This window comes from Psammomys obesus, unplaced genomic scaffold (genome assembly GCF_907164565.1).
Source record: "Psammomys obesus unplaced genomic scaffold, mPsaObe1.curated_primary_1811, whole genome shotgun sequence".
In the NCBI taxonomy this organism is placed as follows: Eukaryota; Metazoa; Chordata; class Mammalia; order Rodentia; family Muridae; genus Psammomys; species Psammomys obesus.
In genome coordinates, this window is record NW_026596443.1 from 3,943,252 (window position 1) to 3,958,400 (window position 15,149).

The 15,149-nt window shown below is 49.5% G+C and overlaps 1 protein-coding gene across 1 annotated transcript; it reads left to right on the forward strand.

The window, feature by feature from the left end:
- Positions 1 to 11,868: 11,868 nt before the first annotated feature.
- Phlda3 (pleckstrin homology like domain family A member 3) lies at positions 11,869 to 14,885 on the forward strand. The gene is made up of 2 exons (XM_055598239.1): positions 11,869 to 12,661; positions 14,214 to 14,885. The coding sequence occupies exon 1, from the start codon at positions 12,223 to 12,225 to the stop codon at positions 12,598 to 12,600; it is 378 nt and encodes a 125-aa protein (XP_055454214.1). The 5' UTR covers positions 11,869 to 12,222; the 3' UTR covers positions 12,601 to 12,661; positions 14,214 to 14,885.
- The last annotated feature ends 264 nt before the right edge of the window (positions 14,886 to 15,149 follow it).

The following is a 15,149-nucleotide window of genomic DNA, read 5'->3' on the forward strand; positions in this document are numbered from 1 at the left end:
GAAGACTAAAGCGTGGAACGTGAGGAAATGCAGGGCTCCGCAGGCACCAAGCTTGCTCTGAACCGGTAGACACCAGGTGGCGCTCTGGGGTCAAGGCAAAAGGCAGCCACTTCCTTTTTACTTTTTATTTCTTTCTTTTTATTTTATTTTATTTTTGTTAGCTATTCCCATTCCGCTGTGGGTGTTGACGACCTTTTGCTTCTGTTCAGGCATCTAATCTCCAAGGATAGCATTTCCCGGAAGAAGTTGTGCTCTAACCGTGACCTGCAGCAAACAAAGCCATGAGAATGACCCACGATGAGAATTAGCCATTCAAGGGAGACGTGGGTGTGGTCCAGGATGCCCTTAGGGGAAAGAATGACAAGAAGGACGACCAGTTGCAGCAATGCCCTGGGCCTTTAGGGTGTGATGGGAGAAAGTTGCCTGTTCTGATGGAAGGCAGGCCCAGTGCCTTGCCCTCAGTCTGGGTCATCTGAGAGAGAGCCGGGCTGCAGAGATGAGGGAGAATGTCTGGAGGTTGAAGCAGGAAGAAAGTGAGTTCAAGGCCAATCTTGATACAAAATAATAATAATAACAATAATAGGGGTGTGTGTGTTTGATCTAATATTAGGTGTTCAAGTAATCCCCAAAACAAGAGTAATGCTTTTTGAAGAACAAAAACCCAGTGAAAGGACAGTCTCCAGAATTCTTAGACCCTGGTAAGGGTGGAGGTAGTTTGAGAAACAGAGCAAAGACCCTTGGGAGTCAGTCATTGGACAGTTTGGACTCTCTTCCGTCCCTGGTCCTGTGTCTAAATACTCGCTCCTGCTATGAGAACCATCGTGGGGGTGTGGAGGGGTGCATTTACAATGGATCCCAGATCCACCCTATAGATTCTGATCAGGTTGGGGTGGGGCCTGAGAATCTGTATTTGAAAAGTGCCCCAGATGATGCTAACACTCACAGTCAGCCAGGCTGGAGCACTCGGAGACTATACCAGCATTACCAGCCTAATCGGCTTACCCCATCCCCAGAGAGGCTCTGGAAGCCTTGAGGATCCATTTTATTAGCTGATGAAGAAAGGAGTTTTCAGGGCCTGTGAGTATAGCTCAATGGTAGAGCACTTACCTAGCAAGTGTGAGGCCTTGGATTCAAACCTCAAAACAAGAAAGGGTCAGTGTCCTTGGGAGGCAGAGCACAGCTAGGCGCTTGAGATATTTGAATGTGTCAAGGCAGAACCATTCTAGGAAAGACCTGCAGACTCACTAGGCATAGAGTCCCCTAACCCTGCCTCCTTCTCTTCGGAAGTCTGGAAACATAAATCTGTCATTTCTGGATTATTCTGTACCACAGACTAGGCAAAGATCAGAGACCTTCAGTGACTGTATGAGATGCGGGTCAAACTATTCATGAACAATCACAGTAAAGCCAGCAACCAAGGAACAATTTGGGAATTAGTTCAAGGTCAAATGGCAGAGCAGGCTCCGCACAAACCCCGCTGGTCTAGGACTTAACTGTCTATGGAGAAGCTGTCATGTGTTGGAAAGGGGAATGGGGGGGGGGGGGGGAGACTTAGAGCAGTGAGCTAGGACTCGGGTAACAGTCAATGCTCATGAAGCCTGATTTGGGTGCTGTCTTATCTGACAAGCAATTGGAGTGTCGTTCCCTTTGTTATAGAAGAGGAAAGAGAGAGTCGGTGCATTTTTAAACGACTTACTCAAAGTCTCTGGCAAGTGGCGGAGTGAGGATTGGAACCAGCTGTGTAACTTTGGGCCAGCCTCCTCCCCTCTGGGTGTCAGCACCTCACTTGTGAAATGAAAATGTTGGCCTAAATTAGTGCTGGGGAAGTGCTTCCCAGGCTCTGATGTGCATACACATCTCCTGGGGAATCTTGTAAAACACAGATTCTAGTTCAGTAGTTTTGGGTGGGGCCTGAGACCGGATGTCTCTCACAAGCTCCCAGGGGAAGGCGGTGCTGATGTTGCGGATCCAGAGACCACACCGGAGCAGCCAGGCTCCAGGGGACCCACCCAACTCTGATGTTCTTTGTTTATGAGCTTAGGAAGACTCACCCCAAAGGCCTTGAAAATTCAGGAAGTAGATTATCCCGACTGAAGATCTTAGTGGGCACTTTCCATGTCTGGACAAGCCCTTGTGCCTAGTCTGAGGTGTCTGTCCCTGAGCCTTCTATGCTGCCACTCTGTTGACCTCAGACTGACATCTCCAGAGTGTTCACGGCTTATGTTAATGCCCAGACACTTGCTGTTCCCTCTAATAGGTATCAAAGGGAGCTCCCAAGATCCTACCTCCTGGGATCATTCAGCAGTCCCATAGTCCTTTACAATTGTTCACAGGTATTTGCCAATCTTCTGAGATCATGGTATGGGTATACATTTCCTCTTCTCTTTAAGTTAGAGGTGGCCATGTGCCTTGCTTTGCTGTTTAAACTAAGATCAAAATGACTCATATCGGTTCTGTACAGACTCTTTGTCCGATTGCTTGAGAAAGAGTTTTGTTATGTTGCCCACAATCCTCCTGCCTCAGCCACCAGGGTAGCTGAGAATACAGGTATGTGTTGCTATTCAGTTTGTACAGAATGTTTGTTGCTTGTTTTTGGAACACACCCTTGCTGTGTAGTCAAGGCTATCCTTAAACTCATCATTCTCTTGCCTTAGCCTCCCAAGTGTTGGGATTACATTCTGTTTAGAACTCTTTAGAGAGGGCTGGAGAGATGGCTCAGAGGTTATAAACATGGCTGTTCTTTCAAAGGTCTGGAGTTCAATTCTCAGCAACCACTTGGTGGCTCACCACCATATATAGTGAGATCTGGTGCACAGGCACACATGTAGGCTGAATGCCATATAAATAATAAATAAATAAACCTATATATCTCTATCTATGAACTCTTTAGAAAGCTGAGAAGATAGCTCCGTTAGTAAATTACCTACTATGCAAGCAAGAAGACCTGAGTTCAGTTCCTGGTAATCACACAAAATACAGGTTATGGGAGGATATTTACAATTATCAGCACTGGGAGGCAGAAATGGGCACACGGCTGATGTGCGTCAGCCTAGGGAGCCAGCCTAGCCATCCAGGGAGTTCTAGGTTCGGTGAAAGATCCTGTCTCAAAACTAAGATGGATGGCTCCTGAGGAGTGACACCCAGGTTGACTTTTGGCTCCCACACGCATACATACACGTGTGTGCTTGCATACATACACACGTCTCACACAACCATGCTTGCCCATGTGCACACACACAACTCGTTAAGAGCCACTGTGTGAATCTTTATGTCCCCCTTTGCCTTGCAAAGAGAATGGGGACAAGTACAAGAAAGAACTTGCATTCACTGTGTGGCAGTGAGCAGAGCCCTCCTTGGTGTCCTGAGTGGGGCCAGTGGTAGGAGTGCTGTAGCCTTTGCTTGGGCAAACTGTCAGAGAGTTCATTAGTGTAGCATGAGGGGCCCATCTATACGAACACCCAACTGTATGCAGACCTTGCCAGCTGTGACCTCAGATAGGTGGTGTTCAGTCCTAAGAAACACATATCTGTGAAGTGAGTATAATGGACTGTCAGAAAGCTAAATGTTTTCTTCAGGGTGTCTCTTCAAGGGGGGGTCACCTTGCTGAGGTGGAGGGGATGTGTCCCTGAGCCTATGAACTTTCCTCTCTTGTTTTGCCAGTCCCATGAAGAGGACTCAGATTTCATTCCCCTGCACTGTAGCCAGAGCTAAGGCTCAGGGAACCTTCACTGATCCTGCAAGACATGCTCTGCCTTCCCCTCCAGAAGCCCCTGCCAGGTGTTCATCTCTTCTTCTTCTTTTTCAAAAGATTTGTTTATTTCTTTTATGTATATGAACGCTCTGTTTTCATGCGCACCAGAAGAGGGAATCAGATTCCATTATAAATGGTTCTGAGCCACCATGTGGTTGCAAGGACTTGAACTCAGGACCTCTGGATGAGCAGCCAGTGTTCCCAAATGCTAAGCCATCTCTCTAACCCCTGTTCATCTCTTCTTGACCCTGTTTTCAGGCTGGACACCACACAGCCACCTCCTCTACCTGATCATGGAACCTGGGAACTTCCCTATTACCAAAGTGATGGGGACATTTAAAATTCTTATCGTGAAACATCTGAGAATTGGAGGCAGGAAAAACATTTATAAGCCCCTCGTCCTGAAAGACTCACTGCTTCACACTCCTCTGCCATTTTCCCCCTCTATGCATATGCACTGTCCCCCAGGCCTATCGCTTAGGACTCTCCTGTGAGGGTCAGCTCTCCAGAAAGAGAGGGAGATCCAGCATCAAGCACAGAGAATGTCAGAGCTGGAAGGCAACCTACAGATCCTCCCATTGATCCCGCAATACCAGCAAGGATGCTATGTTATAATATTCTGGGTGCAAATGTACAAAGGGCAAAGGCAAAATGTCTGTTAGTACACAGGACCAGCTAAATGATTGTGAGCTTGGGACCAGGAAGGTAGTGAAAAGATATTGTCATTTTTGAATGTTTTTCAGTTAAAAATGTATTTAGGTACATGCACACGCCAAATCAGTGTCCATCAGTGTTAGACCACAGATGATGACGATGATCATATTAAGACTATAAGAAAGCTGAAACTTTTCTGCCACCTGTTTCTTTTGACATCACGTTTGTGGCAATGCCTGTGGGAACAAACCTACTATCCTCCCAGGAATGTTGCAGACACAAGTACGCACAGGACACAGTCTGAATAATGACGATAAACAACCGTGCTACTGGCTTGCGGTTCACTCCAAAATAGTGTGCCATTCTTTAAATAGCTATCTTAGAGCACTTTTCTAAATCCTGAGATGTATATTTGAAGACAAACTTTCTTGCACAACAGCACACTGTTTTGTCAGAAGCAGACTCTCGCATCTTGTGTTCGCGTCAGCGCTGGATCGAGTCAAGGGGCCATGTTTAGCAGCTGGTGTACGATCCAGCACCCAGGCTTGCGGGCTCTGCGATCCTCATCACGACAAGCTCACCTGACAGCGGGCTTCAGAGCCTCTCTGTCTGTCATCGAGCGGGGTGTGAACATGTCACGTGGGTCTGAGAGAGGGTTTCTTACCCTATTTACACTAGAGACCCCTTCATACCTGAGAAATTTTTATACAGCCACAGGCATATAGATGTGTAAATTAAGTGTACACATCAAATATTCACTAATAACGAATCATTAATTGATTTAAAACTATCCCCGGAATACATATTATTTATTAACTATGAGAACAAGTTTGCATACTCTGGAAATGGGAGTGCTTGCTTATTTTTACATGAAAAACCAAGTCTTGGCTGATTTGATATGCAGGGCACAGAGAATAGTCCACGTATTTCAGAATTGGCTGGTATTTGGCGAGAATAATCATCAGGGCTACCCATACAACTTCACGTAAACACATAGTCTGAAATGACAGTAGGATGTTTAGGCCCATTTTAAAAATCGTGGGAAATTCTAATCCCAAACCAAAATGCATTAAATTATTTTTTAAAAAGACTTTTTAAAAAAAAATGAAATTCAAGCCAGCAACTGAACAGTAATATTAAAATGCAAACATTCCTGATTGGTGAGATGGCTCAATGGGTAAAAATATGTGTCCATCGACTCCACAAGTATACTGTGGCACAAGTGTCACACCCCTCCCCCTTCCCGTGTGGCCCAGTAATTAAGTTCAAACATTCTAACACAGTACAATCCTTTGATGCACTAGGTAAAAACCTTCATGCTCAGACTTGTTGGCAGAAAAAATGCCTAAAAGACTTTGTTTTGTGTGACTAAGCCACCATCTTTGTATAAAAGCCGAAAAGCCGAAAACTTTTTTTTTTTTTTTTTTTTTTTTTTTTGGTTTTTCAAGTGTTTCTCTGTGAAGCCCCGGCTGTCCTGGAACTCACTCTGTAGACCTGGCTGGCCTCAAACTCAGAGATCCACTGTTTCCAAGTGCTGGGAGCTGAAACCTTTTTATGTATAGCATAAAAATACTGTCATTCACAGCATATAGTAGTCTCGATGTCTCCGGCACAGTTCAGCAGACCATAAATGTGCGGCGCATGCGCAGTGAGAAGTTCACGTGTCTACGCTCGTGGCCTTGGCTGTAATGGAGTTGCAGCATGTAATGGAGCTACACCATGGGAGCGTGCTGCCAGATACGCCGCAGATTCGTACTGTGTTTGACTTTGAGTTAGCTTTTGGTCACTTCGTGCTCAGAAACCTTTCAGTCTTACCAAACTCTTCATAACCCCCACATTCAGTTATACAATCCCAGACAGGGTTTGTAGGGCTCAGGTTTAAGGCACTGTGATTCAAAGCACGTTGTTGTAATTGCACGGGAAAGCTAAGAAACAGAAAATGATTGATATGTCGAGCTGGCATGTTGGGAAAGCTACTAGTCGCGTTGGGCCTGTCTGTTCTGGTACTAGCTCTGCTCGGTGGTCCAGTGTCCCAGAGAACCATTCTGGGGCAACCCTTTTACTTCTGCAACGTGGGCATCCAGATGCCAAGATGACATGGGAAAGGGGAAAATTCTGCAGGCCCCAACCTGAACCCTGAGCCCACAAATCCAATCTCTGTCAGACCCAAGCTGGGATCAAATGCCTTCAAGTCCGGACTCAGCCCCATCAGAGAGGGGCAGTGGGCGCTCTCAAGACGAAAGGGATCCCTAGTGAATCAGGAAAGTTATTGGGTTGGAAAGTGATTAAAGGGCTGAGCGTGGGAGGGGATTTCCAGCTAGAGAGACAGGCCCAGGGAGCATGCCCGGGCTGGTCAGCTCCGTGCTTGCTGCCCGCCTGAGGTCTGATGCAACGGTGCCCATAAAATTCACGTCATTAGAGACTTGAAACTTGGGCCAGTTTAAAAAAAAAAAAAAAAAAAAACAGCAGAGGAAACCCCAAATCCCTGAACAAAAAGAGCTGCACATCAAGGGGAACAAGAGGATCAGAAGTCTGGGGGAAAGATCCGCTGGGATAAGGGAGGACAAGGAGGGACCGGTGACTTGGAGGGTGAACGCAGAGAGAGGGGCAGAGTGGGGCAGGGCTATGCGTGGACAGCTTCTACGCATAGGAACCAGGACCTGGCTGAGGAGGGGCCAACAAGGCTCTTCTTTTCTTACCTATTTGAAGAGCTCCGAGGCCCTGTGACCAACCAGGCTTTCTTGGAAATCATTATTGATTATGCAAAGTAGAGCTTTGGCAGCCTTCACTTCACAGTGAGAATGGGGGTGAGGTAGAGAGGTGCGGTCCAAGTGCTGCTTGAGCTGGTGCGTTCTTTGATTGTCCAGTCTCCCAGCCGAGGGCTCCCTCCTCTGCATCAGCGGTTGCTCAGCCTGAAAACCAGGGCTCTGAGTCAGGAAGTCAGATGGGGCCTGGAATTTGCTTTTTTGATGTTGCTGGTCCAGTACGTTTTGAGAACCATTGCTCTAAACCTTGGCTATCTAAAGTACATGGAGATCTGGCATGGGACTAGGGCTTATGCATTTCTAGAAGCCTCCGTGTTATCCTGCTTCAGCCTCCTGTGAGCTGGGGCTACAGATGTTAACTGCCAGGTCTAGCCTCACGATAATTTTAGGTGGCAGATTTAAATCTCTTTGAATTAGTTCATTAGCTCTCAGCAGCAGTGCGCTGTTTCACCTCCCAATTTTTTAGGTGTATTTTGCCATTTTGTCCACTCATCAGTAAATGTTTACCAGGGCTGGCCTGGGAGGTGGTGGTGCACACCTTTAATCCCAGCGCCTGGGAGGCAGAGGCAGGGGATCTCTATGAGTTCAAGAGATCTAGTTCTACAGATCTAGTTTCAGGACAGCTAGGGCTACACAGAGAAACCCTGTCTCAAAAAACTAAAACCAAATCAAAGCCAACCAAACCCAACCAGACAAAAAATTGTTTACTGAGGCCATACTGTGAGCCAAGTGACATTCTAGATGCTGGAGCTCTGAGGATGAGGAAAATCTCAAACTCTTGCTGGGTTAAAGCCTACATTCTAGCACAGGACAAACAATAGATAAATAGGAAAAGTAGAGCCAAATAGGGCAATACAGAAATGAAACGGAGAGGAACACAGTGTGCCTGTGGGGAGAGGGTGGAAGTTTGAAGCAGGTGTTGGGGGAAATCTCACAGAGAAGGTCCTACTGGACCAAAGAACTGAGGGAGGTAAGGAAAAACCAGTGGGCATGTAGGGATGCTCCCTTCATTTAGAATGCAAAGTGCAAAGGTCAGGAGGAAGGAGGCAGTCCTGGGGGCCTTGCAGGCAGCATGACCAGCCACTCCTTACTCCTGTGGATCCTGGGCAAAGAAGTGTCATCATCTATGTAGTTCATTTTCTTTTTCTTTTTGAGACGGGTCTTGGTAGTTAGCCAAACCTAGCCTGGAACTTTCTACGTAGATCAGGCTAGCCTCAAACTTGTGGTAGCCCTCCTGCCTCTGGGTGCTGGGGTTAGAGGTATATACCATTATCCCTGGATTAGTTTAATTTTTTTTAGTGTTAATATATATTCCATTTTTGAAAGACTGTCTAAAATTTATTTTTAAGGCACATCTCATGTATCCAAGCAGTCCTTTAACTCACTATGTAATCTCACAGAGAAGTTGAGAACAACTCTGATTTTTCCGGCCTCTGGGACAGGGTCTCTCTACAGAGGTCTGACTGTCCTAGAGCTCACTCTGTAGACCAGGCTGGCCTCAAACTCAGAGAGCCTGTCTCCACTTTCTCAGGGCTGGTATTAAAGGCATGGGCCACCACTGCCTCAACCTTGAATTTTTCTTTTTTATCTCTTTGTTTTTATTTGCAGTTATTGCTTTTATTTGCAGTTATTAACGGTCTGCTTCACTCTGCCACATTATACATTTTATACTGTTGATAAATTATCTTTACTGCAGTTGCTTTGTCTGGCAATGTATTAATTCCTGACTTAACTTATAAGTAAATATTATACAAAACAATAGTTCTGGGGCTGGAGAGAATGCTCCACAATTGAGAACACGTGTGCTCTTTCAGAAGCCCTGAGTTCGGTTCCCAGCACCCATGTCAGGTGGCTCACTCCTGCCTGACACTCCTGCCCCAGGCAATGCGATACCCTCTTCCGGCTTCCATAGGCACTCTCATATACGCACACATGCATACTTGAACATGGAATATAAATACAATTATTTTTAAAACCTACTATGTGGCTAGAGAGATGGCTCCGCTGTTAAAAGTATTTACTGCTCTTCCAGAGGACCCAGGTTCAATTCCTAGCAGCCATGTGGCAGCTCACAACTGTCTGTAACACAGACATACAGGCAGGCAAAACACCAATGCACATGAAATTTAAAAATAAATAAATAAATGATTAAAAGCATAAAGCCAACGATGGGTTTTTGCTGTTTGTTTTTGCAGCTCTTCATCCAGCTGCAGCCCTCCTTTCCCTGTGATCCTTCCTTCCCTTATGGTATGTAGAATGGATGTTCTCAGCTCACTCCCTGCCCCCTACTCTGGGGCATTTCCAGTCAGTACTAAACAGCTGGGCTCAGCTTGCCTGACAGGGAAGATCAGCTTTCTGTTTGGTACAGGCAAAGGGAGGACAGCAGCTCTGGGTTGCTAGAGGGGACATTCTGTTCATCTGTCCCATGTGGAGTCAACAGGCCAATGAGAGTCCAATCAGAATCCCAGGGCTCAACCTTTCCCTGGGTCAGTGGCCTGAGCAGACCAAATAGCAGTGCCTGTTCCTGGAGAAGTACTGGGAACCCTGACAGTGAGGCTGCCCTGCACCCACAATATTAACTAATCAAAGCTCAACCTGAGTATCCCTTCCAGGGGAGATGCCAATTCCAGGGGAATTGAATTCTCTTTCCTAACTGCAGGAGGCCCCATGATTGCAGGTCAGTACTCCTGGATTCAAAGGACCGACTCTCGCCATTAGGACAATGTGCTGGGGTAGGGAAACACATGGTGGTGGTCTGAGGCCCTCTAAGCCCCACTGGTTTCCTTCTATGCTCCTTTGCCCACTGTCTTGCTGCCCAACCATGCCCCTTTTCTTTCTCCACTGCCTAGAAGCCTACAGCCCTCCAGCCAGGAAGGAAAAAGTGTGGGTGGCCATGTCATGTGATAATTTACGGAGAGGCTGTGTGATGTCGCCAGCAGATTCCGGGTCCTATGAGCCATCATACAGTTACATCCTAGACTGCCCATTTACAACGTTGCAGGGTCCCGTTTAAGTTGTTTGAGTTCTCTATCTCTATCTCTCTTTTTTTTTTCCTCATGAGAAAAAGTGAGCAAAACAATATTACCTATCTCTCATGAGAATTTAGAGCATGGGAGAGGGCTCTGCAAATTCCATCTTGAGAAGGATCCAGTAGCTATAGAAAGCGTGAATGAAAGAGAAGGAAGCATTAGTGATGGGAATAATGGGGCACTCTCCCATGACCACCACCCATTTCCCAAAGGAGAGAAGGTTGCTGGGCCAAGGCAGGCTTCTGCCAGGTTGGTGAACTCAGGAGACCCTAAAAGAAGGGTGTGAAAAAAAGCCATTGTAACGCACAGCTGGAAGACAGGGTTCCTAAGGCACTGTCTATTTATTCTCTCTAAAGTGGCATTCTGGGATTAAGAGCTGAGGGCGCTGGAGGACAGAAGGAGGGAGAGACAGACATAGACACGGCTATGACCCGGAAGCAGCTGGCTTGGTTCTGCCGGGAGGGTACACAACTTCATCCCCCACGTGCCCGTCAGTTCCTCCTCCCCGAGGACAGAACCGTGAGGCGTGAGTACATCTTGTCCTTCTTTCTCTCATTATCATTTATCATTAGTCCTAGAACATTTATTATTAGCATGTCTGCGAATAGGTATTTAAGAAACTTTGGCCTGGCGGAGTTGGCCGAGAGGGCCAGATGAGTCCCTAAGAGGGCCATCTTTCTCAGGCTCTGACCTTCTCTAAAGGAAGACCCATTAGGAAGAAAGGAATAACTGAGTTGCCACATCTGTCCTGGGTCTTTCACAAATGGTAGCTAGCTTACTCTTCGCAACAATCCTACTAGATCAGGATTGACTAGTTACCCCATTCATAGATAGATGAAAATACGAAAGAAGGTTAGAGCTGTTGGCCCGGTCGGAGAGATACTGCCATCAATGCAGAGTGGTTCGAAGAAACCTGAGGGAAGCCTGTCTCCCTTCAGTTTAGTGGCCAAGGAGAAGCCATTCTCTGGTGTGGAATCTGCAGAGAAGCCATAAAGCAGAGTAGTGAGTGCATTAGGCAGGGCTGGTCCTCTGGCTGAGCGCTGGTCCCCTCCAGATGCTGGGGAGAACTGTGGGAGACCCCAAACACACAGCACCTGTCTCTACTTCCCACTATAAAGTCACGTGTGATCAGTCAAGATGTCTCTCTCCCCACTTCCTACAGACCATTTTCTAACGCCCGCCGCACCCCAAGTAAACGCAGGTAAATGTGGGAGAGTAGGTTGTTCAAGCTGTAGCCATCAGAGAGACATCTGCTGATGGTGGAGGAACCCAACACTAACTTTTGGCAGAGGCTGGGGTGGTGGTGGGGCCACCAGGAATCTGCTTCTGAGAAGCCGCCAGAGGGTGTCTGACACCCACCTGCCGTGGTGCCACTGCGCTGTCTCCAAGCCAGCCCAATCCCAGGCTCCTCGGTCCTCCTTCCCTTCCCCTTTTCTGGGTCCTCCCCCTCCTCCTATGACCTGGGGGTGGAGTGGGGGGCTGTGTTTTAAGATGGGGCAGCCCGCAGGCCAGAGGCCTGGCTATTGAGTAAGCAGCCCCCTCCCCTGGGCCGCGCTGGCGGTGGGCGTTGGAGCCCGCTGCGGCCCCGCCCCCCGGGCCCTGTCCGGGCGGGTGCGCGGCGCAGAGGGGAGGGCCAGCGGGGCAGGAATGCGCGGCGGGCGGGCGGGCGGGCGGGCGGCGCAGGAGGCGAGCGGCGGAACATGTAAGGGCACATCCCGCCAGAGCCGCCCAGCGCGCAGACGGAGCCCAGGGGAGCGGGCGTGCGGGCAGAGAGGCGCAGGGCACCGGGCAGGCTCCGGGCGGTCGGAGCGGTGCGCAGGGTCCCGAACAGGCGGCGAGCGAGAAGCATCCGTACCCGCCACTGAGACGCTGCTGTCCGCAAGGCGCTCGGGGCTGCAGGCTCGGCTGGACAGAGAGCGAGGCCAAGCAGCCCGGGGTGCGTGAAGCCGGCGCCGCAGAGCCGGACCGCCGCGCCCGCCGCGCCCGCCGCAGCCTCCGGCGCTGTGGCAACCTCGGGGCGCCCATGACGGCGGCGGCCACCGTGCTGAAGGAGGGCGTGCTGGAGAAGCGCAGCGGCGGGCTGCTGCAGCTGTGGAAGCGGAAGCGCTGCGTGCTCACCGAGCGCGGGCTGCAGCTCTTCGAGGCCAAGGGCACGGGCGGCCGGCCCAAGGAGCTCAGCTTCGCCCGCATCAAAGCCGTGGAGTGCGTGGAGAGCACCGGGCGCCACATCTACTTCACGCTGGTCACCGAGGGCGGGGGTGAGATCGACTTCCGCTGCCCCCTCGAAGACCCCGGCTGGAACGCTCAGATCACCCTGGGCCTGGTCAAGTTCAAGAATCAACAGGCCATCCAGACTGTGCGGGCCCGGCAGAGTCTTGGGACCGGGACCCTCGTGTCCTAAACCACGAGGCATACCATTTTATCGACATGCCCCCAACGTCCGTGCCCAGAGGACATGTCAGGTAAGCCCCAGAGCATTGAACCTTCTCTTCTTCCTCTGTCTGCTATAGAAAACCAGGGGCTTTGTCTTCCGCCCCAGAGCTGGACAGCCATAGGAAAGGTTGCTGTGACCAACAGAGGGTAGGATCCCGAGAGGAGGTGTTTGGGAAGCCTGGGCCCTTGGGCAAGTGGGCACAGCTGGCTTTTTCTCTAGGGTACCAGGCAGGAGAGCCCTTAATGTGCCTGAGAGGAAGATGGGTCCTGGAAGGGAGTGCACAGGTGGTATAGGCCTCCTCAAAAACTGGGTGAACATGAGCTCAACCAGTGTTCAACATAGGGCTCCTGTGTTGTATGACTCTTTGAGAATGAATTTCAATGTTGAACTGAGGTGAAAACTCACCATCTTGTAATTATCAAAGGAGTAATAAGGGCTTGGGAACAAAACCATGGTGTCCTAGTTCCCCACGTGAGGCCTCAGTGGAAGGCTGGGCTGAGCCAAGTGCTCTACAACTCATTCTTGATAGTGGCTTTGGGGCTCTAGGGCTATTGGTGCCAGGGATGATGGGCCTGACCTGTCCATGAGTGCTGGCCAAGGCCCGATGGGCCAGAGGAGGAGAAACTAAAAGAGGGGATGGGTAGCTGAGAACAGGATGGGGCCATGAATTATTATTGGTGATGTCTTAATCCTCCTTGAGCAGAAGGGTGAGGTGTGTGTGTTGGGGGAGGGGGGTTGTGGTTAGAATGGCTCAAGGGAGGGCCCAGGAATAGAACCTAAAAGCCATGGCACTTAGCCTTGTGGCCTCTTCCCCAGATACAGCTCCCTCCCCATGGGAACTGGAGCTGGGTCAAGGAGGGGTTTATATAACCCTGACCTTAACGTCTGCAGTGGAAGCTTTTGTCCCTCTGGACCAAGTATACCTCCCACAGAACCTCATCCACCTCCCCTTCCATCTTTCTTCCAGCAAGCAGAGTTCAGGTGAGCCTGGGGTCCCAGCTGGTGCTCTAGCCCCTTTGAGACTCCTGTTTATTGCACCCCACCCCCACACTAGTGAAGCTGGATATAACGCAAACCCACTGGGCTAAGAATGGGTCCACCTTGATCTCTTAGGTCCCAGAGTGGGGCTGGAGGAAATCGTTTCCACTGGCCACCATGTGTGATCAGCTGTCTGTATCCACCTTTTCCTCCTCTGTGGATTCAGTCACTTCCTGGTGTGAAATAGTTGGGAATAAAAAATGTTAACCAGACATTCACAGACCTCTTGTTAATATTTCCCAAACAATATAGTGTTTACAACTATTTACATAACATTACGTTGTTAGGTATTAAAGGTAATGCAGAGATGGCTTCAAGCGTATGGGAGGTTTGCATAGATTGTATGTAAAAACTACACCCTGTTACAGAAAGAAACCCCCAGATTTTGGTGTCTGGAAGGTCCTGGAATCTGTTCCCTGTGGGTAACAGGAGCGGCCATGTTATTTTCGTTTGTTCTGTTGTAGAAGAGGCTGGGAAGGCCTGGTTCAAGGCTCCTCATTCCTAGCAAGTCAGCTGTCTTAACCAGTGTTCTTTCTCTCCAGCTTCTCTGTCCACCTTGGTTGGTTGGGGCCTGACTGCATTTGATGAGGCAGAAGCAAGCTATATGTGGAAGAGGCATATCAGCATGGAAGGAGCCGACTGGCCAGGAGGAGAGCAGAAGCCAGTGAGGGGCTGAGGATGAAGATTCAGCTCCTGAACACAGAGACTGTTATACCCAGCTCGGGCCTTGGAGCCACAGGCCTGGCCTCCTATGTCTCGATGGAGAACTTGGGGCTTACCCTGGCATCAAGGTCCCTCCCACTGGTCCTGCCCTTGGTTCTGGGTTCTGCAGACTTCTGTTTGGCCCCTGGCTTTGACACTTGCCCAAAGGAGGGCAGTTGTTTGGGGCGTGCTAAGCCAGTGCCTCAGAACTCAGGAGGTGAGCCTGGGATTCAGAAGATGACCACCCTACCTTAGGACAGCCGCTAGACTCAGCTTGCGGAGGGGAGTCTGCTGGGCTGGAGGCCTGTGCGTGGGGGTCTCTTGCTGCTTAGGTCCTTTTGGGACCCCCTACCCATCTGTACCCTCTCTTTGCACACTTTTTCCCTCACCTCTGTTGCCCTCTCCTCACTTTGGTGTTGGGCCTGGAGGTGGTAGGGGTGGGGTAAGGGTTTGGCCATTACCATTTCATGCCTATTCCAGAATGAAGATGCCCAGGACGTGGGCAGTAAGCACGCTGTCTGCTGTGTGCAGTTCTTTCAGCTACGGGACACCTAGAGCTTTGGAGCATCTCCTTACTTCTTCTCTAGCCTGCAGGCCCTCTGAAATATCTTAACTTGAGGGGCGCAGGCACTGAGCAGACACGGCCTCATTGGTGGTAGGAAGGAAGGCCCTCCATGTGACTAAAGAGCTTCATGGTCCTGTAGTTGCCCTTTCTGTAGAGGGTCACTTTGCCCCTGCTCACCGGCCAGTGGCCCTGGTTTCTGGGTAGGCTTCTC

Excerpts from the sequence above, each read along its gene's own strand:
- Phlda3 (XM_055598239.1), top strand. The coding sequence starts at position 12,223 with ATGACGGCGGCGGCCACCGTGCTGAAGGAGGGCGTGCTGGAGAAGCGC.